The 26,613-nt window shown below is 46.0% G+C and overlaps 1 protein-coding gene and 1 pseudogene across 3 annotated transcripts in view; one reads left to right on the forward strand and one right to left on the reverse strand.

Moving 5' to 3' along the window:
- Positions 1 to 16,433, forward strand: part of khsrp (KH-type splicing regulatory protein) — a 68,342-nt gene extending 51,909 nt beyond the window's left edge. For 2 of the 3 annotated variants that reach the window (XM_072490859.1, XM_072490856.1), the window contains 8 exons: positions 1,474 to 1,621; positions 3,350 to 3,510; positions 4,382 to 4,482; positions 5,196 to 5,293; positions 7,569 to 7,685; positions 7,952 to 8,035; positions 11,580 to 11,660; positions 13,289 to 16,433. In XM_072490859.1, coding sequence (XP_072346960.1) covers positions 1,474 to 1,621; positions 3,350 to 3,510; positions 4,382 to 4,482; positions 5,196 to 5,293; positions 7,569 to 7,685; positions 7,952 to 8,035; positions 11,580 to 11,660; positions 13,289 to 13,500 — 1,002 coding nt within the window. In that variant the 3' untranslated portion in view covers positions 13,501 to 16,433. The remainder of the gene's footprint in view (positions 1 to 1,473; positions 1,622 to 3,349; positions 3,511 to 4,381; positions 4,483 to 5,195; positions 5,294 to 7,568; positions 7,686 to 7,951; positions 8,036 to 11,579; positions 11,661 to 13,288) is intronic. The other variant, XM_072490857.1, reaches the window with a different exon arrangement.
- LOC140403160 (probable RNA polymerase II nuclear localization protein SLC7A6OS pseudogene) lies at positions 6,134 to 7,197 on the reverse strand (annotated as a pseudogene).
- Positions 16,434 to 26,613: the final 10,180 nt, after the last annotated feature.

Here is a 26,613-nt window from a genome sequence, read left to right on the forward strand (position 1 = left end):
TTTAAAGCGGGAGTGGAGTTTGAAAATTCTAATCCGGGGGGGGGTTCTGAAGATGAATCCACAGACACTAATTTGGGTTCAGAGCAGGGTGTGTATATTTGACCACAGTCATCTTGTGTGCTTAAAAGGAATTTTTTGTGTTGAAATTAGATCATTGTAGTTTAAGAAACTTTGTATTCCATGTTAACCTTTAAAACTGTGTATTTGTTAAGCTAAGGGGAATATTGTAAAATAAACCAACTTTTCATGTTTAATGTTTTTTTTCTTGTTAAAACTAATTGTCGGTCCTGCGATTCCTTTCCTCATGCTTTATTAAGAAATAAATAGAAGTTACCGCCTTTGGAGTCGGGGTTCTATTCTGGAACCCTCCCGTCCAATTATAACGTCAACTGGGATCGTAACAGAAGAATCTTTTAAGAACTCGCTGCTTTATGTAGCTTCTTAGGTGCAGGTGTCCAAGAAAAGCACTGATAACTCGGCTGTAGAATAGACAATAATTTCTTCCAGCTTCCATGGATTTTAGTTTTGTTACTTGATTGAAGAGCTGAATTTTATGACAGCAGATGCAGCGGACAATTTGAGCCTGTGTCCATTGGAGTTTAGAAGAATGAGATGTGATCTTTAATTTGATTTGATTTATTGTCACGTGTATTAGTATACAGTGAAAAATATTGTTTCTTGCTGTACAGACAATGCATGCCGTACATAGGGAAGGAAGGAGAGACTGCAGAATATAATCTTACAGTCATAGGGGGTGTACAGAAAAGATCAACTTAATGCGAGGTAGGTCCATTCAAAAGTGATGGCAGCAGGGAAGAAGCTGTTCTTGAGTCGGTTGGTACATGACCTCAAACTTTTGTATCTTTTTCCTGACAGAAGAAGGTGGAAGACAGTATGTCCGGGGTTCGTGGGGTCCTGAATTATGCTGGCTGCCTTTCCGAGGCAGCAGGAAGTGTAGAGAGAGTCAATGGATTGGAGGCTGGTTTGAGTAATGGATTGGGCTACATTCACAGCCTTTTGTAGTTTCCTGCAGTCTTGGACAAAGGCTCCATACCAAGCTGTGATGCAACCAGAAAGAATGCTTTCTACGGCGCATCTGTAAAAGTTGGTGAGAGTCGTAGCTGACATGTCAAATATAACAATGGAGGTGGAGTCATTAAATAGTAATGGAGGTAGAGTCATTAAATAACCGATGCGGGAATCGAAGGTAGAGTGGGAGACAGGAAAGTAGAGACCCCAATCAGATCAACCATGACCTTGTCAGAGTGGAGGAGGCCAGAGAGACCAAATGGCCCAGTCCTTATTCATATATTCGCATGCCTGTTTTAATGTTTGGTTTCACTGCCGAACTTGTGAATTCGCAAATTCACAAGGAAGTCCTACCCCTGTGGCCATTTCTGAATTTTCATGGGTGGGTCCGTACAGTAACGTATTACTCTCTGACTTTGTGTTTTAAATTCTGTGCTTGTACAGGCTGGTCCGACCGGTCCCCCAGGGCCTGGAATGCCCGGCCCTGGCCGAGGAAGGGGAAGGGGGCAAGGCTCGTGGGGTATGGGACCTCCAGGAGGAGAGATGGCCTTCTCAGTCCCCAGCCACAAGTGTGGTTTAGTTATCGGCAGAGGTAGGTTGTCGAGTCAGTGCGATGGTTATGTCAAATCTCTGCTGTGACTTTTACATTGTGAGTGTGTGTATCTGTGGTGAGAGCGAGGAAGAAGGGAGGTAACTGAATTTGCTGATGAGGCAAAGATAGGTAGGAAAGTAAATTGCAAAGAGGACATAGGCTATAATGGGGTACAGGTTAAGTGAGTGGGTAAAGATCTGGCAAATGGAGTATCATGTGAGAAACAGTGAAATTGTCCATTTTGGCAGGAAAATAAAAAAACAAAGCTTATGATCCAAATGGTGAGAGATTGCAGTGCTCTAAGATGGAGGGGAGTCTGGGTGCTCGAATGTATGAATCGCAAAAGGTTGTAGGTATAGCAAGTGATTCAGAAAGCTTTTTTAAAACTTATTTGGTATCTAATTTTTATTTTTCTCCAATTAAGGGGCAATTTAGCGCGGCCAATCCACACACCCTGCACATATTTGGGTTGTGGGGGCGAGACCCGCGCAAACACGGGGAGAATGTGGAAACTCCACACGGACAGTGACCCAGAGCCGGGATCGAACCCGGGTCCTCAGTGCCATGAGGCAGCAGTGCTAACCACCATGCCGCCTGTAATTCAGAAAGCTAATAGAATGTTATAATTTATTGTGAGAATTGAATACGTAAGTTATGCTTCAGTTATACAGGACATTGATGAGGTTGCATGTGTGTGCTGTAGAACGTATTGGTCTCCTTTTATGAAGACAATGTAAACATGTTGGAAACAATGAGGAAAGGTTGGACAGGCGAGGTTTGTATTCATTGTAGTTTAGAAGATTAAGAAGCGACTTGATTGAAACCTATTAGGTCCTGAGGGGAATAATAATACTCTTTATTATTGTCACAAGTACGGTAGCACAGTGGGTAGCTCTTCACAACGCCAGGGCCCCGGGTTCGATTCCTGGGTTGGGTCACTATTTGCGGAGTCTACACGTTCTCCCCGTGTGTGGGTTTCCTCCGGGTGCTCCCGATTTCCTCCCACAAGTCCCGAAAGACGTGCTTGTTAGGTAATTGGACATTCTGAATTCTCCCTCTGTGTACCCGAACAGGCGCCGGAATGTGGCGACGAGGGGCTTTTCACAGTAACTTCATTGCAGTGTTAATGTAAGCCCACTTGTGACAATAGAGAGTATTATTATTATTAAAGTAGGCTTATATTAACACTGCAATGAAGTTACTGTGAAAATCCCCTAGTCTCCACACTCCGACGCCTGTTCGGGTACACTGAGCGAAAATTCAGAATGTCCAATTCACCTAACAGCACGTCTTTCAGGACTTGTGGGAGGATGGAGCACCCGGAGGAAACGCACGCAGACTCCGACAATGACCCAAGCCGAGAATCGAACCTGGGACCCTGGCGCTGTGAAGCAACAGTGCTACCGTGCAGGCCATTGACGGGGTGAATGTGGAGAGGATATTTCCTCTTGTAGGAGAATCTCATACCCGGTGTCACTGTTTTAAAAAAACAAGAAATCTCCCTTTAGGTCAGAGATAGCTGAGTCTTGGGATAGTGTTTAGGCAGGGGTCGGTATATTCTTGATTAATGAGGGGGTGAAAGGTTATCGGGGGTCAGCAGGAATGTGGGGCCGAGGTTACATCACATCAGCCGTGATCTTATTGAAGGCGGAGCAGGCTCGAGGGGGCCGAGTGGGTTTGTGTGTCACTGATGCAGAACTGAGATTAATTGCCTGAATGTTGTTGCAGGTGGGGAGAATGTGAAGGCGATAAACCAGCAGACTGGTGCCTTCGTGGAGCTGCAGAGACAGCCGCCTCCGAACGGCGATCCAAACTTCAAACTTTTCACCATCCGGGGTTCACCCCAGCAGATTGACCATGCCAAACAGCTCATTGAGGAAAAGATCGAGGTAACTCAAGGGCTTTGTCATTCTTCAAACTGACCGTCAACTGAATTTGCAGAAATCGATCAACATCTACACTTGCAAGTTCACATGTTTTAATTAATTCAGGCAGGTTCTGTGCACACACTCCCAGCTGGAGAAGAGGTCCAGTGTCCTACGTTATGTTGTGCTTCCCCTGGTTGTGGTTCTCGTGTACTAAGCTCTGGTATTGACTTCATTTAGTTATTGATCCAGTCTAATAACCAGTGAAACTGTGGATTTAATTGGAGTTTTAATTCAGGTCTTCAAACATGCGGAGAATGGCCCAACGACCTGAATGTTAGTCGGTTCCTTCTCAGCAGCTGAGTCTTAACTCAATTCAGCAGCGGAGAGAGAGGGTGATGCTGTGGGTCACCCCTTGGCGTATCTGATTTGCCTGGCCTTTCTGGCTGCACTGCTCGTTGAGTGAGCAGCCTGTTCCCAGCGTCAATGACCCTGAAGGTGGCCTTGGGTATTGCTTGGGTAAGCTTACAGCGTCTCCCGACTGCAGCTTGGGACTGATGATGTGTGATGATCACCCCACTTCAATCCGGTCGATTAATGTCGTCCAAATGTACCTTGGTTTAAAAAGTGAAAGCAACAATGAATCTCGGAAACCCTGCTAACGTTGAACTGTTTGTATCAGGCATTGAAATGCTCTTAAACAATGGAGATGCTAACTTGTCGCTTTCAGCAGTGTGTCTGTTCCCTATCTTGCTGCTGATGTTTGAGAATCCTGGTAGCAACCAATTTAGTGTCTTGCCACCTAATTTTCAAGGAAGGGCTGAGTTGGAAGGCTAATTTAAGATTAGAATAGTAATCTATTTGGCTCTGTACTGAACAAATATTCTGTTTTCAGGGTCCCTTGTGTCCTGTGGGTCCCCCAATGCCTGCTGGCCCGATGGGACCTTTCCAGCCAGGACCCTTCACCCAAGGGCCTCCAGGAGCTCCTCCTCCCCAGTAAGTAAACTGCCTGTTTGTTTAATCCTCCGTTCCCTTGTTGCTTGAGGGAGTCAGGCTTCTGTCAGAGTGGGCGGGCCTGTCGCTACTTCCTGCCATGAAGTTGTAAATCAGTAGCCTTGACGGTGAGTCCTGCAACCTGATGTGCCCGCTTGGTGCCAGAGTGCCAGACGATGAATGTATTCCCTTTTCATAGTGCCATACTTATGTTTCCATTGTTTGTGGTTTGGAAAGAACTCTGGTAAAACCTGCCCACTTGATGTGCACAGTTATCGGAAATAGGGGGTCAGTGTAATTTTCTGGGAATTCTCACAGGGGTAAGCATTCTCACTCTTGGGGAACAACATGCGTTTCTCTTGTCATGTCCTCGCCACTCTCTCAAATGACCATTGGTTTCCTTCTCTACGTGTGAGCCTTGGATCCCTCCTGGCTGTTCTTGGCAGCCTCACTGGGTATGTGCCCCCTCAGCTTATTTACTGTCTGTTGGTGTAGACCAGTGAATCAGAAAAGGGCTGAATCGAAGCCCCACAAAAGCAGTGGAGGAGCAGCTTTACAGACACTGCAGCTGTTGAATGTCCCAGTGACAGGAGATGCCGGTGTCCGCAATGTGAAGGTGCTTTCAGTCAGGTGGGGGCTAGACACCAGGTGAATGAAACATGCTGATCTTTAACTGTTGTGACGTGACTTGTCTAACCGCCATTCTTTCCCAACAGTCCTGCTGCTGCCGGCCCACCTCCCCCACACCAGTATCCTCCTCAAGGCTGGGGTAACACGTACCAACAGTGGCAGCCGCCCGGACCGCACGACCCAAGTAATTATTCACATTTTCTAGCTTCATCCACATTGCTTGAGATACTTGACCCGCCATTTCTGAGAATCGGAAAGCGTGCATATACACCGGATGTGGTTCCCGGACACACTGGCTATCCTTCGTGCAGAAGCCTGTTTCCATCTTCTACCTGCCTGGGATACCCTCGTATCCCTCTTAAATTACCATCCTTTTCCCCCTCCCTTCCTGAAATTTTCAGAGACGAGAAGGAAGCCGTTACACAGGGCATTTAAGATGCGCCGATACAGGTTTCACATTTCATACTCCACAGGACGTAAGCCTAAGATCTTAACAGCAATCAAATATGTTGTGGTCACTTGCACTTAAAACCACGGAATCCCTAAGTGCAGAAGGAGGCCATTCAGCCCATTGAGTCTGCACCAACCCTCTTAAAGAGCACCCTACCCATGCCCACTGCCCCACCCTATCCCAGGAACCCTACCTAATCTTCACTTCCCTGGACACTAAGAGGCAATATTTTAGCATGGCCAATCCATCTCACCTGCACATCTTTGGACTGTTCCCTATAAGAGAGAAACGGGGTGTTGCTCCTTATTGCTTCCCTGTAAACCGTTTAAACCAAGTGGCTTGCGCCAGTAATGGGATGGCCAACATACTCTGCCTGTGTTTTTAAATCCCAGTTCCCTGCCCTTTTCCCGTATCCTTTCATACCCTCACTTTCTATTCTACATCCAGTCCAGAATTTGTTCTGAGTCGGCTAACTTTTTTTTAAGATTTCAATTATTAACACCCACAATAGCCAACCACTTTAGGTGTGAGTCATTTATGAAAGAAGTATATACAATTATGACAAAACAATCATTTTCACTCAGAACAAATCAGTAATATTTTCAATGAACGGAATGTAGCTTTTCACCATTCATAAGTTAAGATATTTATACAAATATGTCACTGCCATGGAAATTAATCAGAGTCCCCATCTTTGATATGCTGCCTGTGATTACCATCTTCTTCCTCGGAATCCTCTTCACCGTTCCAGTCATTTTCAAATGAATCCTCATCAGGGTAATCATTCCGCCAATTACTTTCTTCATTTTCATCATCTTCATCCTCATATGCTTCATCTGCGATCAATTCATCACCGACCAGTTCATTCTCCTCATAACATGGTACCACGGAGAGAATATCTTGAATTCCACCTCCAGTAAATTGGCTGTCAGTACAATATATGTCAAAAACGTACTCCTCCATATTCTCCAGATGCTCTGCCCCCAGACCAGAATCTGACACTGTAAGCTTCTCCCGAATCATTCGAACAGAATTGCACAGAATTTCCTGAGGGTCGACTTGTCCTGGACCAGGGCCCTTAGAACCGTTATGCTTTGAGCCTCCTTCATCATTTTCAACTTGTTCATCATGCTGCACAATATCAAACACTTGAATTTCAGCTGCAGACCCAGTCCCAGCTTTGGTATTTCCAAAAGTTGTGTCGGCCTTCTTCCAGCTATCATGGTCTTGCTCACACTGCGCTCCAGAAGTATCTGTTGCCGACTGGTGTGCATGTTTCATGTCACCCGATTGCGATTCAGAGGTTTCTGTGGAAAAATTTCTTCTGTGGCTGGCAATGACTTTGTACCAATTCTCCTGACTGGTGGCCTGCGAGACACTCGTGCATAGATTTGGATACGTTGGACACTCTTCTCAGCGGGTTTAAGGGCCAGCAAGGCCTTTTCTCTCGAGATGGCTTCTCTCACGTGCCTCTGAACAGGATCATCCCGAGCCCCGACAGTGGCCGCAAGTCTGAAGAGTGTCCGCACAACATGTTGCCCAGGGCCCGGCTCACCGCCAGTCCGCAGCCGCTTACAGGCGAGGAGAAAGGGCTCGGCGCCGTGTTTCCGCTTCACCCGCAGCACTGCGGCCGCCATTGAAGCCACTGGCCACGCCCCCACTCACCGCCCCCGCGCCCACTCAACTTTTATTTGTTGATCCCTTATTCCAGATATCCCTGTTGGAGGAATCTGTGCATTCATTGTGGGAATTCCTTTCATGTTTAAAACTCCTAAATCTGTAAAAAGTGGGTTGCCAAGAATATTCGCAGTCAAGTCTGACCTGTGCAGTTATTCTTTCTATCCATTTGACCCGTTTGAGTCACTTGTGCTTCCCACAATGCCTTAGATTGGACATTGCCAAAATGTTCATTACGTTTTTGTCCGTGTCTGTTGTTGGCTGGCGGGGTAAAAGCTCAGTTATCTTTGCAGACCCTTGTGGAATGTTAATACTGCCTTTTGTGGTGCAGGTAAAGCTCCCGGAGATCCAAATGCAGCTGCCTGGGCCGCCTATTACCAACAATATTACCAGCAGCCTGCCGCGCCCGTGCCACCCCAACAGCCCGCTGCTGCTCCACCAGGGCCAGGTAAGATGCTGTGGCCGATGTTTCCAGTTTCAGGAATGTTTTCGTGGACAGTACCATTGGCAACACTTTCTTATCAAATTCAACTCCTTCATGAGTTTAGAATGATCTGTAACTTTAAATGCAGAGTATCTGTGTAGATTTCTGTGCTCAATTCTCAAACCCATGCCATCCTGCCTTCAAGGTGAGAGTTGTACACATTGAGTCAGGCTTAAACCTGTTTGTGCCTGCAGTATTTTGTAATTGTGTTTTAATTCTGTTTTGAATAGATCCATCCCAGCAACCTCCAGTTCAAGGGCCAGGTGGACAGCCTGATTACACTAAAGCATGGGAGGAATACTACAAGAAGCTAGGTGCCTATCTCTCTCTCTCTGTTATTTTTTTAAAATTTCCAATTAAGGGGCAATTTAGCATGGCCAATCCACCTAACCTGCGCATCTTTGGGTTGTGGGGGTGAGACCCACGCAGGCGGGGAGAATGTGCCGCACAGACAATGAACCGGGTCCTTGCAATTGCAAGTGCTCATCAAAATGATTCTTAAATGTTATGAGGGTCTTTATCTCCACCATCATCCTTTCGGACAGTGAGTTCCAAACTGCCATCACCTTCTGGGTGAAAAGATTTTTCCTCATATTCCCTCTGAACCTCCAGCCCCTTATCTTAAATCTATGCCCCCTGATCATTGATCCCTCCACCAAGGAGAAATGTTTCTTCCTGCCTACTCTATGCCCCTCAAACATCGCAATTGTGTCCCCCCTCAGTCCCCTCTGCTGTAAGGAAAACAACCCCAGTCGATCCAGTCTCTCTTAACTAAAACCTTTCAGCCCAGGAAATATTCTGGTGACCTTTTCCAGTGCTATCACATCCTTCCTATAATGTGGATTCCAGAACTGCACACTATACTCTAGCTGTGCCCTAACTATCAGTTTATACAGTTGAATTAAGGGTGTTATGTTTGTTGTTTTCCACTCTTCTGGGGCCTCTCCAGAATCTGGGCAATTTTGGAAGATTACAGCCACTTTTCTTTTAAACTATGACACTCTAGGGTAAAGGCCATTTGGTCCAGGGGACTCACCACCTTTCGTCCTCTCATATAAATAAAAGCAAATTACTGCTGGAGTCTGAAACCAAAAGAGAAAATGCTGGAAAATCTCAGCAGATTTGGCAGCATCTGTAGGGAGAGAAAAGAGCTGACATTTCGAGTCCAGGTGACCCTTTGTCAAAGCTCATATTTGCTCACTTAAACAAAGGAAGAAAAAACTGATCTTAATCCATATTACAGAAATGTACTTTGAGAAAGAGAAATCTATTGAAACTGTTTTACAGGAAATATCAGACTCTCCGACCCATACAGACGCCCTGGCTGAATGTCTTCAAAAGCTGTTACAGCTGGCTTGTTTCAGTTCCCCCTTGTCCTCGTACAAGTCTGCACTGCTTGAAATATAGTTCATCTTTTTTAAATAATCTACAGTGAGAGCAAAACTGCCTCACTTGTGCACACAGCTGAATTCAACTCCAAACTGAACTGCTTACTCAAAATGCCCTGATGCCGTAGCTCCACCCTGCAATGACATCATCTCACCAAGCTGAAAACTATTTAACTTCACAGGGAATCCCCTTAATCAAAACAAAATTCTGTTAGCCCAAGCATTTTACAATACCTGTAAAGTATTGTACACTCCTGGCTCCCAAAATATTCTTTCAAACTAAGATTTCTTTAAAAACAAGACTGCAGCAGTCACAAATGTATTAACCCAGCTTTCTAGCCCTTGCTGCACCAAACGCCTATAATACAATACATGTGAAATCCTGTCTTTACCACTGGTGCGTCCTGCTCTGAGATTTTCTTTTTCAATGGGGATATATTTTTGTTGAGAGTTGTGACATTCTCCTTTCATGCCTGCCGCTGTATCTTCTATCCTCCACTTTTCACCTATTTTTCCAGTCCACTCTGATTCTAGTTTCAGGGGTGGCATGTGGAGCAGTGGGTTAGCACTGGGACTGCGGCGCTGAGGTCCCGGGTTCGAATCCCGACCCTGTCTCCGGGTCCGTGTTTCCCCATGTCTGCGTTTCGGACAGATTAGAGTTTCAGACCCACAATTCCTCAAACTGAATGTAAAATTCTATTCTGTTGTTATCCTTTGCTATGAGGTAATGAACTCATCATGTCTCATTGCACATTGCCAGGTGTTGTGGGCCAGGGTTTAGAAAACTCCAAAGTATATCATGGAGTTCACCTGACCTACAACTGTTTATTTATTTTGGTTACGATGAGCACAAGCCCCTGCCTTTCAGCTGTTATTCAACAGAGGCCTTCACCACTTTTAATCAAAAACAAGCTTTATCCTACGAATTCAGTTCACATTTTTATAAACACACACAGTGAGCATTTTTATCAACTACCAACAAAAATACCCCATACAGCTATATTACCCTATGTACCACTCTTAATAAATGCCCCCCTTTAACTGTTCCAATTTAATAATAAGATCCCATAAACCAATACCCCCTATTCAAAGGTGTGGTCCAGCACGCAGCACTCAAAACCTGGCATGGATGTGCTTGTTTCCTTCCCAAAGCAGCAGGTTTCAATTCCTTCCAGAAAACCGTTATCTATTTTAAGTTATCAAGTAATCTGGAAACAGCTTTGAAACTGAAGATAGAGAGAGACAGGCGAAGATGCTTCTCTTTCTGACTACAGCAGCCAAATGTGAAAACTAAAGCAAACGCTCAGAGACACAAACAAGCCCCAAACCAAAGCGAAAGTAAAACCAACTCCCAGAGCCACAACCCAGCTCCACCCACACAATGACATCACTGATGCCATGTGATAAGACAAAACCATTTATTTTTTTAAATAAATTTCGAGTACCCAATTCCATTTTTCCAATTAAGGGGCAATTTAGTGTGGCCAATCCACCTACCCTGCACATCTTTGGGTTACGGGGGGGAAACCCACGCGAACACTGGGAGAATGTGCAAACTCCACACGGACAGTGACCCAGAGCCGGGATCAAACCTGGGACCTCGGCGCCGTGAGACATCAGGGCTAACCACTGTGCTGCCCAAAACCATTTCTTAAAGGGACACACCCGTGGCACCAGGTCTGCAGAAGCCTGTTCCCTGGTTGGTTTCAGAAGGTATTCTACAAAACTGTCCTGAATACACTCTGAACTCGCATTCCAGGCTACCTTTGCCAATTTGATTCATCCAGTCTATATGAAGATTAATCTCCCATTTTGTTCTCGATTTATCCTGTCCTACAGAGTAGCTCCTGTCGGGGAGTTCTGTGAACCACTCCCAGCAGTGGCTTCTTTCCCTTGTTATTTACCTTTTTCACTCAAGCCTATTCTCTATCTTGATTCTTTGAATCATGTGAGGCGTGTAGGTGGCCAGATGTCGAGTATTATGTTGCTCTGTTTAGTTTAGCTTTTGAGTTTTCACACGGGCTGCAGTAACAGCTGCCAGTGGGCTCTTTGCAATCCTCGGTAGAATAAAAGTTTGTTTCCCCTCCGTGGTCCTTGACCATGCATGTTCTCCAGTTCTGCCCACCTCAGACTGACGGCACTCGTCTTGCCTCCCACTCCGTGTCTACCATTCAGTGACTTAGACGGGGAGGGAGGACAGAGTCTGCGGCGTATGTTGGACTCATTGCTTCAGCTTTGTTTGTGAGAAATGTCAATCTATGCCACTTGTGTCTTGGACATAACCCATTATTGCTGAGGTGCCGCTCTTGTTTTCCCCGATCCAGCAGTCCACCAGTGTGCCCACTTACCACTTCAGCCCAGTGACAGGTTGCACTTTGTCTCCACTCCTCATTGGCCGCTCCTTTGGATTATTTTCATTTAAAATTCTGACTTACCGAATGATCATGCCTTGCTGCTTTCCCTTCCTCAGGCCAGCAGAACCAGCCCAGCCAGCAGCCCGGTCCCCAGCAGGATTATACAAAAGCATGGGAAGAGTACTATAAGAAACAAGGTAAGTGCTCATTCATCAATGTGCATTCCTTGCACGCTTTTGCTGCTGGTTTCCTTCAGTTTTAACTTCTGTAGCGTCAAAATTAAACTTGGTTTTGCTTTTTGAGAGATGACTGGTGTCTGCTCCAGTGGCTGAATCAGTGCTGCAGCCTCCTGTGCAGGCAGCAGAGTGAAGCTCTCCACCGTGTATTCATGCCCCAGCTGTACCAGTAAAAGAACGGCCGGTCCTTCCTGTAATGTCCTACACTGCCACAGTATGTTCCAAAGCTCTTTACAACCAAGAAGTACTCCTGAACCCTAGTCACTGTAGGAAACGCAGCAGCCAGTTTGTGCACAGCAAGCTCCCACAGAAATCAGTATGAATGACTCGATAATGGTTTCAGTCATGTTTGTTGAGGGATAAATGTTGACATGGGGTAGCTCCTCTGCTGCACCTCTTAACAGCGGCCGTTTGAACTCCCTCAGTTCTGCACTGGCATTGCTCACCTGGATTATTCTGGAACATGTTTCTGTTTTCCCACACTAGCCATCCAGTGGTTGATGAGCTCTCCCAGTGCGTTGCTCCGGCCTCTTCGTCAGCAGCAGACTCCGCTGAATGTTGCCAAACTCGTTTCATTCAGGACACTTCAAGTCAAGGGCCAGGAGAAACTTTCCTTCGACTCGTCCAAACTGGAGTGAAACTCTCAGCCCAGTCCGCAAAGATCAGTCTTTCCCTGCCTTTAACCGATTCCTTCCGTCATCGAATTTTTTATCATAGAATTTACAGCGCAGAAGGAGGCCGTTCGGCCCATCGAGTCTGCACCGGCTCTTGGAAAGAGCACCCCACCCAAGGTCAACACAGCCACCTCATCCCCATAACCCAGTAACCCCACCCAACACCTAAGGGCAATTTAGGTCACTAAGGGCAATTTATCATGGCCAATCCACCTAACCTGCACATCTTTGGATGTGGGAGGAAACTGGAGCACCCGGAGGAAACCCACGCACACACGGGGAGGACGTGCAGACTCCGCACAGACAGTGACCCAAGCCGGAATCGAACCTGGGCCCCTGGAGCTGTGAAGCAATTGTGCTATCCACAATGCTACCGTGCTGCCCTTCTGATGTGATTCCCTTTTGAGCACCGCACATCCATTATCCACTCATTAAAGAGCCTCACAGATTCCTGTTCATGGGAGTAGCCCTTTAGCTGCTTCACAACCTATATTTGTCTGTCCTGATATTGATGAGGATGTCCAGTCCTCCCTGTTTCCCACACCTACAAAACGTGGAGCCTGGGTTGACAAAACAGTTACGAGTGTGGGACACTGGGTTGGAGGATATTGCTGGTGTCGAGGTTAATGTTCCTCTCCCTTCAACAGCATCTGTGGAGAGGTGAAGACTGACGAGTTTTGATGAACAGTCATAGCCTGAAACGTTAACTCTGTTTCTCTTTTCCACAGATGCTGCCAGACTACTGAGTGTTTCCAGTGTTTTCTATTTTTGTTCTGTAATTATGTATCTTGTGCTTGTTTATAAGGAGAGTGTTATGCAGAAGCTTGCGAGAGGGAAGTTGATGCTTCACCTGGGTGGATTGTGTGAATGGGTTTTGCATTGACGGGCGCTGAATGTCCTCTATCTGCTCCACAGCTCAAAACGCGCAGGGGGCGGCGGCGGCGGCAGCAGCAGCACCACCACAGCCAGGAGCCCAGCCAGATTACAGTGCAGCCTGGGCTGAGTACTACAGACAGCAGGCAGCTTACTACGGGCAGCCTGGGGCACCTCAGCCTGCCCCCCAGCAGCCACCTGCACAACAAGGGCAACCGGTACGTCCGCACCCCCCTCCTTCCTACAGGTTTTAATCCTTCCTCTCCTAACGGCAGGGGTGCCTGCTGGACACGGCTCTGCCTCCACCCAACCATCGTGATGCTGTGGCTAAAAACAACTAAACCTGGCCTGCAATAAGCACACACTCTCACTTTCTCTCTCTTTCTACCTAAATGGTTTAATATTCAATGGAATCAACATGTGAGATGGTTCTATCTTTTATGATTAATCAGTGGAAACGTTAATGGTATAAGTTGTTGATGTGACGTTTCCCCAATACTTTTATTCCTGGTAACTGCCCAGTAACTTTTTCTAGGGGCAGGTTAAGCCTCATGAACTGAAACCTGCCTCTGTTTCTTGTGCACTAAATGTGTGTGTCTCTTTCTCCTCTCTTTCTATCCCCTGACTTGTCTGTGACCCCCCTCTCCCTCTCTCTGTCCCCTTCCCCCCCCTCTCACGTGCTCTCTTTCTCCCCTCTCCTGTCTCTCTCTTGCTCTCTTCCCTCACCGTCTCTCGTGCTCTCTCTCTCTCTCTCCCTGCCCCTGTCTCTCATGCTGTCTCCTCTCTCCTGTCTACCCCTCTTTCTCTCGCTCTTTCTCTCTCTCTCTTTCGCTCTTTCTCTCTCTGTCTCTCTCTCTCTGGGTATGGGTCAGCATACCCAGTTTTAACAATTGCTGCCCAATTGTGCTGGATCATATAGAAGTGAACTCGTGGGATGCCTGCCATGTACTTTGATCACCTCCGATGGGATTACAATATGCTACCAGAAGGGTGCGTATCAACAACAGGTGAAATGCAAGGTCACAAAGATCCTATAAGAATGACCAAAGTTTTACGACACATGAACTGGCTCTCGTGAGAGAAGATTGAAACTTTGCAGTAAATTCTTGAACACAATTTTCTATCCCTGCTCCTCGTGAAGGTTCAATGACGCAGAAGACTAAGACTGTCACGCGAGTCTTTTGGTGATCAGATGTGTACTTCCTTCGATGTTAAAGCAGACCCATTGAAGATTTTCATTAACGGGCGTTGGAGGATACAACGCATAAGTGACTCTGGAAACAAATCTCTCTCTCGTCTTCATCTTCCCAGTCAAAGTAAAAAATTACTTACTCTGTTTACGTGATGCATTGGAATTAACATTTAAAATGCTTCCCCCATTTAAGTTATTTGGAAAGTAATTCATTTGCAATCCGAGGCCTCTGAGCTCAGAACCACAAGTTAGTTTTCCCAGGAAGTGCGAAGACTCCATTTTAAGCTAAAGGAGGACATTTGGCCATCGTGCTGTTTGAGCTCTTTGAACGAGCTGTCCAATTGGCTACACTCTCCTCTTTCCCCGTAACCCTGCAGACTTCTCCTTTTAGAGTATTTTATCCACTTTGTTGAAACAGTGACAGCCCCAGGGACATTAGCAGTTCTTTCAAAAAGAAATAAACCAGTTGCTGATCTGTAGCCTGAACAAAGATCTCGGCTGTTTATAATTAGCATCAATTAGCTGGAGATTTGTCCGTTTAGAGCAGTGACTTTAGGTTAAACCTAAATGTTCAAGGTTAGGACTGTGTCCTGACCTCTTATGCATGAGTGATGCTGCGAAGTGAGCTTGTGTTGAGAATTACATAGTCTACAGAACAGAAATAGGCCATATGGTCCAACAGGTCCACGTTGGAGGTTATGCTCTGCACGAGCTTCCTCTCGCCCTGCTTCATCTCGCCCTTTCAGCAGACCCTTCTATTGCTTCCTCCCTTATGTACTTGTCTAGCTTCCCCTTATATGCATTGCTATTCGCCTTAGTACTCCATGTGGTAGTGAGTTCCACATTCTCACCACTCTCTGAGTGAGGAGGTCTCTCCTGAATCCTGTATTGCTTTTGTTAGTGGCTGTCTTGTATTTAAGGCCCTCTACTTCTGGTCTCTCCCACAAGTGGAAGCATCTTCTGCGCCTACCCTGTCAAACTCTTCCATTATCTTAAAGATATCTATTCAGTCACCCCTCAGCCTTTTTTCTGGCGCAAAGAGCCCTGATCTGTTTAGTCTTTCGATCTCTTTAGCTGTAACTTCTTAGCTCTTTCTCCAGTACTTCTGCATCTTTTTTATGATTTGGAGACCAGACTTGTGCACGGTAATCCACGTGTGATCTAACCATGGTTCTATACAGGTTTCTCATATCTTCTCTGCTCTTCGATTCTCTTCCTCTAGAAATGAGCCCTTGTGCTGTTTGCTTTTTTGTGGCCTTATTAACCTGTATCGCTACTTTGTGACTTGTGTATCTGTCCCCCCCCCCCCCCCCTCCCGGATCCCTCTGTTCCTTTACATATTTAGACTCATTATCCGAGCAGTACGCGGCCACCTTATTCTTCCTACCAAAATGTAATACCTCACACATCGCTATTGAAATTCATTTGCCATAGAAATGCATCTATCTGAAGGGACTGGGACGCATACCCTATTGTGTCACCCCACTAATTTCCACATTAAATATTTTCTCTCTCCCCACAGACACAGTGAAGCAAACGGGGGATGATTGCAGTTTCGTCGGGAAGAATATTCCTTTTAACAATGATGCAGACTGATGAAGATTCGTAGGCTTAGGTTCCCTATCACTGTTTAAAGATGTTCATATTGAGCCAGTGTAGGAGATAGAGTAAGCTTAGCTCCATCTTCAAATTCAGTCCATCTATAGGAGAAAAAAAATACACAAAAAACAAATGGAGGGGGAAAAAGTGAAAACTTCAGGGTAATACTTTATTTGTTTTTATTTTAAATATAGATCACTCGGCTTTTAGTTGAAGATAGTTGAACATTCCAGACAATGTACGGTTTTGAAATCAAATCCATTACAGTGAAAATGGCTGCTGGTCTGTTTTTGCATCTTGTTGTCTGTTTAAGGTTTAAAAAAAACAAAATGTAAGCTTGGTTTTTACTTTTTACTGCTCGTTTTACACTTCACAATAAATGATATTAAAACAGTGGCTCTATGACTATGTGCCTCCCTCTGCCACGGACCTCCATTCCATGCCTGTTTGTTTTTTGTTTCTAACACCGTTTCTCTCCAGAAGGTGCTGGCTCTTCCTGAGGGGGGCAACTGAGCAACAACCTCAAACAGCTTGCTGTGTTTGTCCTTAGCTCCTGACTGGGGAGAGGAAGAGTGAGGGTCTCAACTCCGCCTGGTCCTGCCAATGGTGTAAGTGAGTGGAACCCCTCCGCTTGCGGGTTAACCTCTGTGACTCAGTCCTACAACACCTGTCTGTTCCTCGCACTCTGTGCCGATCTGGAGAGTTTTGTCTTTTTAGCTTTGAACCCAACCGCAGAGACGTTGCACTGGTTTGTTCCGGTTCTCTGTGTGAACGAGTGGAGCCTGGTTGCAATCCAGAAAGTTGAGCCTAATTGCAAGTGATGACTCAGCACAGAACACTGGAACCTGGGATATTCTTGATTTTTGGAGGGGGCCAGTGTTCAGGTAGGTGGTTTGAAGTGTGTCTACTTCAATGCCAGGAGTATACGAAACAAGGTAGGGGAACTGGCAGCATGGGTTGGCACCTGGGACTTCGATGTTGTGGCCATTTCGGAGACATGGATAGAGCAGGGACAGGAATGGATGTTGCAGGTTCCGGGGTTTAGGTGTTTTAGTAAGCTCAGAGAAGGAGGCAAAAGAGGGGAAGGTGTGGCGCTGCTAGTCAAGAGCAGTATTACGGTGGCGGAGAGGATGCTAGATGGGGACTCCTCTTCCGAGGTAGTATGGGCTGAAGTTAGAAACAGGAAAGGAGAGGTCACCCTGTTGGGAGTTTTTTATAGGCCTCCTAATAGTTCGAGGGATGTAGAGGAAAGGATGGCGAAGATGATTCTGGATAAGAGCAAAAGTAACAGGGTAGTTATTATGGGAGACTTTAACTTTCCAAATATTGACTGGAAAAGATATAGTTCGAGTACAATAGATGGGTCGTTTTTTGTACAGTGTGTGCAGGAGGGTTTCCTGAAACAATATGTTGACAGGCCAACAAGAGGCGAGGCCACGTTGGATTTGGTTTTGGGTAATGAACCAGGCCAGGTGTTGGATTTGGAGGTAGGAGAGCACTTTGGGGACAGTGACCACAATTCGGTGACGTTTACGTTAATGATGGAAAGAGAAAGTATACACCGCAGGGCAAGAGTTATAGCTGGGGGAAGGGCAATTATGATGCCATTAGACGTGACTTGGGGGGATAAGGTGGAGAAGTAGGCTGCAAGTGTTGGGCACACTGGATAAGTGGGGCTTGTTCAAGGATCAGCTACTGTGTGTTCTTGATAAGTATGTACCAGTCAGACAGGGAGGAAGGCGTCGAGCGAGGGAACCGTGGTTTACCAAGGAAGTGGAATCTCTTGTTAAGAGGAAGAAGGAGGCCTATGTGAAGATGAGGTGTGAAGTTTCAGTGGGGGCGATGGATAGTTACAAGGTAGCGAGGAAGGATCTAAAGAGAGAGCTAAGACGAGCAAGGAGGGGACATGAGAAGTATTTGGCAGGAAGGATCAAGGAAATCCCAAAAGCTTTCTCTAGGTATGTCAGGAATAAGCGAATGACTAGAGAAAGAGTAGGACCAGTCAAGGACAGGGATGGGAAATTGTGTGGGGAGTCTGAAGAGATAGGCGAGATACTAAATGAATATTTTTCGTCAGTATTCACTCAGGAAAAAGATAATGTTGTGGAGGAGAATGCTGAGCCCTAGGCTAATAGAATAGATGGCATTGAGGTACGTAGGGAAGAGGTGTTGGCAATTCTGGACAGGCTTAAAATAGATAAGTCCCCAGGACCTGATGGGATTTATCCTAGGATTCTCTGGGAGGCCAGGGAAGAGATTGCTGGACCTTTGGCTTTGATTTTTATGTCATCATTGGCTACAGGAATAGTGCCAGAGGACTGGAGGATAGCAAATGTGGTCCCTTTGTTCAAAAAAGGGAGCAGAGACAACCCCGGCAACTATAGACCGGTGAGCCTCACGTCTGTAGTGGGTAAAGTCTTGGAGGGGATTATAAGAGACAAGATTTATAATCATCTAGATAGGAATAATATGATCAGGGATAGTCAGCATGGCTTTGTGAAGGATAGGTCATGCCTCACAAACCTTATCGAGTTCTTTGAGAAGGTGACTGAACAGGTAGACGAGGATAGAGCAGTTGATGTGGTGTATATGGATTTCAGCAAAGTGTTTGATAAGGTTCCCCACGGTAGGCTATTGCAGAAAATACGGAGGCTGGGGATTGAGGGTGATTTAGAGATGTTGATCAGAAATTGGCTAGCTGAAAGAAGACAGAGGGTGGTGGTTGATGGGAAATGTTCAGAATGGAGTACAGTCACAAGTGGAGTACCACACGGATCTGTTCTGGGGCCGTTGCTGTTTGTCATTTTTATCAATGACCTAGAGGAAGGCGCAGAAGGGTGGGTGAGTAAATTTGCAGACGATACTAAAGTCGGTGGTGTTGTCGATAGTGTGGAAGGATGTAGCAGGTTACAGAGGGATATAGATAAGCTGCAGAGCTGGGCTGAGAGGTGGCAAATGGAGTTTAATGTAGAGAAGTGTGAGGTGATTCACTTTGGAAGGAATAACAAGAATGCGGAATATTTGGCTAATGGTAAAGTTCTTGAAAGTGTGGATGAGCAGTGGGATCTAGGTGTCCATGTACATAGATCCCTGAAAGTTGCCACCCAGGTTGATAGGGTTGTGAAGAAGGCCTATGGAGTGTTGGCCTTTATTGGTAGAGGGATTGAGTTCCGGAGTCGGGAGGTCATGTTGCAGCTGTACAGAACTCTGGTACGGCCGCATTTGGAGTATTGCGTACGGTTCTGGTCACCGCATTATAGGAAGGACGTGGAGGCTTTGGAGCGGGTGCAGAGGAGATTTACCAGGATGTTGCCTGGTATGGAGGGAAAATCTTATGAGGAAAGGCTGATGGACTTGAGGTTGTTTTCGTTGGAGAGAAGAAGGTTAAGAGGAGACTTAATAGAGGCATACAAAATGATCAGGGGGTTGGATAGGGTGGACAGTGAGAGCCTTCTCCCGCGGATGGATATGGCTGGCACGAGGGGACATAACTTTAAACTGAGGGGTAATAGATATAGGACAGAGGTCAGAGGTAGGTTCTTTACGCAAAGTGTAGTGAGGCCGTGGAATGCCCTACCTGCTACAGTAGTGAACTCGCCAACATTGAGGGCATTTAAAAGTTTATTGGATAAACATATGGATGATAATGGCATAGTGTAGGTTAGATGGCTTTTGTTTCGGTGCAACATCGTGGGCCGAAGGGCCTGTACTGCGCTATCTTGTTCTATGTTCTATGTACAGCTCAGCATTCCCCACTGAAGCTGCAACCTAGGCCAGACAAAGGTTCAACGTGAGCCCTATGTCTGCCGGCTCTTTCCCTTTCCATCCCTCCCGAAAGATCAGTTTCCAGATCACCCTAAACGCAATACAACTTCCTGGCCGCTTCTACATTGCTCATAGATCCATGTCTGGTTGCATTGTGAACAATAGTTCCTGACTCATTCGTGTTCTAGTCATGAGTATTGACCGTGGGGAGAGGTGAGGGACGTAGTGAATAGAAGAGGCCATTAGGCTCCTCAAGCTTTCTCTACCAGTCAGTTACATCCTGGTTGATGTGCATCTTAATTCTTTTATCAACTCGCCTTGGTTCCCACTACCATCTAGAAGGACAAGAGCAGCAGATACCAGGGAGCCCCACCACCTGGAGGTTCCCCTCCAAGTCACTCACCATCCTGACTGGGAAATATATCGTCGTTCCTTCACTGTCACTGGGTCAAAATCCTGGAACTCCCTCACGAACAGCACAATGGGTGTACCTATACCTCAGACTGCAGCGGTTCAAGAAGGCAGCTCACCACCACCTCTGCTGCGCAACTGGGGATGGGCAATAAATGCTGGGCCTAACCAACGACACCCACATGCCGTAAATGAATTTTACAAATCATCACCCTTAACTTTACCAAACAAAATTCTTCTCGATCTCTGTTTTGAAATTTTCAATTGATGTCCAGCCTTCATTATTTGGATGAGAGCTCTACTAATGTTTGAAGTGCTTCCTGTCATCAATTCTTGAACAGCCTATCTCTAATTTTAAGACCATGTCTCGTTTTTTGTACTAAATTGCAATGCTCCCCGCCCCAGTTAAACCCCTTTAAGATCCAAGATCATTCTGGTAAATCTGCACTGCACCCACTCCAAGGCCAATATACCCTTGACAGACGGGGTGACCTGTAAAGAGTATTCCTTCATTGTACAGGGCATATGGCTGCAAATTGTATATCTAAATGGAATAGCAACCTATATAAGCTAAACCTCGTTTTGTGGTCGTGATTTGATGTATTGAGCACGGACATTTGAAGTTGGTTCTATTTGTTCAGGACTCCGGTCTGTGACATCTGTGGCCAGCAGCCTGCAGCCCAAATGCGAAACCTTGCTGGAATGTAATCCCGGTCAGTGGGTGAAGCTGTTTGTTCGTTCAGGGAATCGAAGGTTCTCCGGATTGATGGGAACGTGGAATTCAAAACACAAGCAGCCATGATCTTATTGAATGGTAGAGCAGGCTTGATTGGCATTCAGTTAGATAATGTTTAACCTTAAGTTCATAAGATATCGGAGTAGAATGAGGCCATTCGGCCCATCGAATCTGCTCCGCCATTCTATCATGGTTGATATATTCCTCATCTACCTACAATGTTACAGACCAAGAGCTGGGTTGCAAAATCAGCCGGACCATCTCCCCCCTAGAACACATGACCTAGGAGCGGGAGTCGGCAATTTAGCCTCCCGGGCCTCACCCCCTTCAATGTGATCATGGCTGATCCCATCCTGGCCTCAACTCCACCGTCCTGCCCGTTCTCCATAACCCTTCAACCCATTACCAATTAAAAATCTGTCTAACACCTCCTTAAATTTACTCGCTGTCCCAGCATGCACCGCACTCTGGGGTAGCGAATTCCACTGATTCATAACTCTTTGGGAGAAGTAGTTTCTCCTCAAATCTGTTTTAAATCTGCTACCTCTTATTCTAAGATTATGACCTTTCATTTTAGAATGCCCCACACGAGGAAGTATCTGCTCCAGATCTACATTTAGCACCTTGTATACCTCTTTTAATTTAGAGTACCCAATTATTTTTTTTCCAATTAAGGGGCAATTTAACGTGTCCAATCCACCTACCCTGCACATCTTTGGGTTGTGGGGGCGAAACCCACGCAGACACGGGGAGAATGTGCAAACTCCACACGGACAGTGACCCAGAGCCGGGATCGAACCTGGGACCTCGGCGCCATAAGGCTGCAGGGCTAACCACTGTGCCACCATGCTGCCCGTATACCTCTATTTGACCTCCCCTCATTCTTCTAAACTCTAGAGAGTATTGGCCTAAACTGTTCAATCTCTCCTCATATGACAGGCTCTGGAATCAACCTAGTGAACCTCCTCTGAACTGCCTCCAATGTTACTACATCTTTCCTCAAATAAGAGGGCCAAAACTGTGCGCAATACTCCAGGTGCGGTCTCACCAATGCCGTGTATAGTTCCAGCACATCCTTACCTTTAAACTCTATTCCTTTTGCTATAAATGGCAACATTCCATTCGCTCTCTTTATTGCCTGCTGCACCTGCATGCTAGTTTTCGGTGTCTTGTGCACAAGGACACCCAGATCCCTCTGCATCGGAGCACCCCGAAGTCTCCCCATTTAGATAAGTTGCCTTCCCATTTTTTTGACCCAAATGCATGACTTCCCACTTATCCACTTTAAACTCCATCTGCCACATTTTGACCCACTCTCCTAACCTATCTATATCCATTTATATGGTTCTTATTTCTTCATTACAAATTACTGTCCCACCTATTTTTGTCATCTGCAGATTTGGCCTTCTATTCCTGTATCCAAGTCGTTTATGTAGATTGTAAATAGCTGGGACCCAAGGACCGAACCCTGTGTCACCTCACTAGTTACATCTTGCCATCCAGAAAAAGACCCATTAATCCCGACTCTCTGTCTCCTGTCTGTCAGCCAGACTTCTATCCAGGCTAAAAGGTTACCCCTAATCCCATGTAATCTAACCTTGTGAATCAATCTTCTGTGCAGCACCTTATCAAACGCCTTGCAGAAGCCCAGAGAGACTACATCTACAGGATTCCCATTATCCACTTTGTTACATCATCAGAGAACTCTAGCAAATAAGTCAAATTTGCCCTTCATAAAGCCATGCTGACTGATGGATTGCGCTTTGGCTTTCCAAATGTCTTACTTGCTTGATAACTGATTCTACCAATTTCGTAACAACATATTACACTAACTGGTCTGTAATTTCCCACATTCTGCCTCCCTCCCTTTTTGAGTAAGGGCATTTTTCCATTCCATTGGAACTGTTCACATGTCCAGGGAATTTTGGAATATTCTAACCAATGGATTCATTATCTCTGCTGTCACTTCCTTTAACACCCTAGGATGTTCGCCATCAGCCCCGGGGGACTTGTCTGCCCTCAATCCCAATAGTTGTCTTCCCAATCCTCCAACATGTCTGTCCTTTGGAAATTCAAGACTACCCTCATCACAGCTAATTTTTTCAGTCTTATCATCAGCAAATTTTGAAATTGTGCCCTGAACCCCACAGTCTGGGTCTAAAATATATATCCGGAAGAGCAAGTGTTCCAGCACTGACCCCTGGGGAAATCTTCTACAAACCTGCCTGAAAACCTGCCATTTAACACTCCTCCCTTGTTACCCACCCATTTCTTATCCAAGTCCCCATTTATTCCATGAATTTGAATTCTGTGCATAAGTCTGTTGTGTGTCAATGTGTCAAATACCTTTTAAAAATCCATATACACCACATCAAAAAAACTGCAGCAAGTTAGTTAGACATGATTTTCCCTTAATGACTCCACGCTGTCTTCTTAATTATCCTGCACTTGTCTAAGTGACTATTGCTTTGTCCCGGACTATAATTTCCAGAAGTTCCGCTACCACTGAAGTCTTTAGTTGCCGACTTTATTCTTGCACCCCTTTCTGAACAAAGGTGTAACATTTGTAATTCTCCAGTCCTCTGGCACCATAGAATAGCACAAGGATACCATTCAGCCCATCGAGTCTACACTGACGCTCTGACAGAGCACTTACCTAGGCCTGCTCTCCCACCTGAAACCTCACCTAACCCTGCACATCTATGGACTGTGGAAGGAAACCCATGCAGACATGGGGAGAAAAGTGCAAACAGTTACCCAAGTCCGGAATTGAACCCGGGTCCCAGACGCTGTGGGGGAACCACCGTGCTGCTCCTGTGTCTGAGGAAGATTGTCACGAGTGTCTCTACAATTGCCGTCTCACTTCTCTCATGCCCTTGGGTGCATCATTCAGTCCTCGTACGTTATCTATTTTATGTAAATACAGCCTTTCTTACACCGCCTCCTCCTCAGTTGTACGTTCTTTCTCTGTCACCCTGGCTTGGGTAGTGCCTCTTTTGTAAAGACAGATGCAAAGTTTGTTTAATACCTCCACTATTTCTCATGCCAGTCTCTTTTTTAAAATCCCCATTGGACCTACTCTTTCATCACCCTTCCATTATTTATATGCTTCAAGCAGACTTGGGATTCCCTTTCCATGCTCTCGCTTTTACCTTTTTTAAATTTGATATAAATTTAAAGTACCCAATTATTTTGTTTTAAATTAAAGGGCGAATCCACCTACAATGCATATCTTTGGGTTGTGGGGGTGAGACCCACGCAGACACGGGGAGAATGTGCAAACTCCACACGGACAGTGACCTGGGGCCAGGATTGAACCCAGGTCCTCAGTGCCATGGGGCAGCGGTGCTAACCCACTGCACCACCGTGCTGCCCCGTCTCTGCTCTTATTATTTTTTCACTTCCCCTCTGTACTTCTCTATTCAGCCTGAATCTCCTTTGTATTTTCTACCTGACATCTGTCGTACTTGCACTTCTCCCTTTTCATCTTCTATCTCGTCTTCCAGGATGCTCTGGATCTATTTGGCCTATCTTTCTAAATGCTCCCCACCGTTATTTGATCGACTTGGGCCAACTCATTCCCCAGAACCAAGTCCAACAGTATCTGTCCTCTTGTTGGACTGGAAACATATAGCTGCAGAAAATAAACAAATTCCAAGAACTCTAGCCTCTCTTGTCCTTAAGCACCTTTCCTATCCCAGTCTATTTTTGGAAAATTTAAGTCCCAATTATAATATTTCTTACAGGCGGTGCAGTGGACCGAGGTTCGATCCCGGCCCCGGTTCACTGTCCGTCTGGAGTTTGCACATTCTCCCTGTGTCTGCGTGGGTCTCACCTCCCACAACCTAAAAAGATGTGCAGGGTAGGTGGATTGGCCACGTGAAATTGCCCCTTAATTGAAAAAAAAAAACAACAAAATTTCTTTGCAAATTTCTCTACATCGCTCCTGCTAGACGGTCTATATACCACACCGGCCACTGTTATAACACCTTTTTCATTCCTTACCTCTAGCCAGAGCAGTTCAGTCCCAGACCCCTCTGGAACAAAGGTGTGTAGGGGATTTTTTAAATACTGCCGCTCATACTTCTCCCCACCACCCCCACTTTCTTTCCTGCCTCTCCTAAACACCTTCTACCCAGGAATATTTAATGCCCAATCCTGCCTTTCTTTGGGCCTCACCTTCTTCGCAATAACATCACAATTTTGTGTATCCTCCTGTGCCTGAAGTTCGCCAATATTCACCACATTCTGTGCATTCGTATACACGTTAACCCTGTTTGAGACATTTTTACTTTTCCCCCTTTCACTGACCTCATCTAATGACTTCCTATTGCCCATTCCCATTCTATCAACCTCTCCACAAGTATTCTATTTACCTTCATACTATTCTCTGGCACCCGGGAGGCAAGTGTACAACTACAGAAATGCCTGCCTGCTCCCTGAACTATGAAAAAAATGAAAATTGCTTATTGTCACAAGTAGGCTTCAAATGAAGTTACTGTGAAAAGCCCCTAGTCGCCACATTCCGGCGCCTGTTCGGGGAGGCTGTTACGGGAACTATGGAATCCCGAATCACGATAGCACTTCCACTCTCCCACCCACCCACCCCAAGCCACCTGTGGTGACACAAACCTGGCTCTTGTTAACAGTCCTCTGAGGAACCATCTCCCTCGCTACATCCAAAATGGAGAAGAGGTCAGGGAGAGGTAGCCTGGGGATTCCTGCACAAACTGCCTGTTTCTCTTCGATATGCTGGCACTCGCCCATTCCCCCTCTGCCTGTGTAGTTAGCTGTGGTGTGGCCATCTCTCTAAATGTGCTGTACCATGTAATCCTCAGCCTTGCGGCTGCACCATAGTGACTCCAGCTGCCGCTCGGGTTAAAGAACAAAGAAAAGGACAGCACAGGAACAGGTTCTGTGACCTGGAGCTCAATTTCCACAGATATAGTCATTGAGGTCAGTTTGATTCTGCAGAATGCACATTCCACGTGGTTACGCTGCACTGACAGGGAACGACTGGTATAATGGAATAACTCTTCCTGAGCTCCTGCTGTTTTATGAGCCTCCTCTGAGGCTGAGGAAGGGGGTATAGAACGGGACAATCACATTGCCTCTTCACCAAGCTCCCTTACTCACTAAGCACCCCAATGCAGCAGTGAGCAGCACTCCAGTAGTGCGTTACCCCATTTTGGATCAGTTCATTCCTGATGAATATCCCCACTCGGTATTGGCTGTGAAATGTGCTCCTGGATGGAAGTTTTGCTTCAGTTCCAAGTCAGCTTCCCTATTTCAGAAAACAGTTGCAACTCTAGCACTTGGCACTTTATTCAGGGAGATTTGGTAAATGATGTGTTGCATTGGTGTTGTACAGAATGCCTTTCCTTGTGTTGGAATGCTGTAGTGTCAATGCACTGGCACGTAGAGGTGGAATCAATGCAGTGGATGAATTATCTTTTCCCTCTGCTGTCATCTTCCAATTTGATCAATCTAAATATTTGCCAGAAAATTGGGAACACTTATTTGTCCAGAAAATATTGGAACGTGCGTGCTCAGTGAAGGGCCATGTGCTGAACACCAGTTACTTGCTTTCCTACACAGCCTGTGGTGCAAAGGACAGTGCATACTCTCGAGGTTAGCCCATGGCTCCCCGACCCACTTGCACCC

Source organism: Scyliorhinus torazame, chromosome 27 (genome assembly GCF_047496885.1).
Source record: "Scyliorhinus torazame isolate Kashiwa2021f chromosome 27, sScyTor2.1, whole genome shotgun sequence".
In the NCBI taxonomy this organism is placed as follows: domain Eukaryota; kingdom Metazoa; phylum Chordata; class Chondrichthyes; order Carcharhiniformes; family Scyliorhinidae; genus Scyliorhinus; species Scyliorhinus torazame.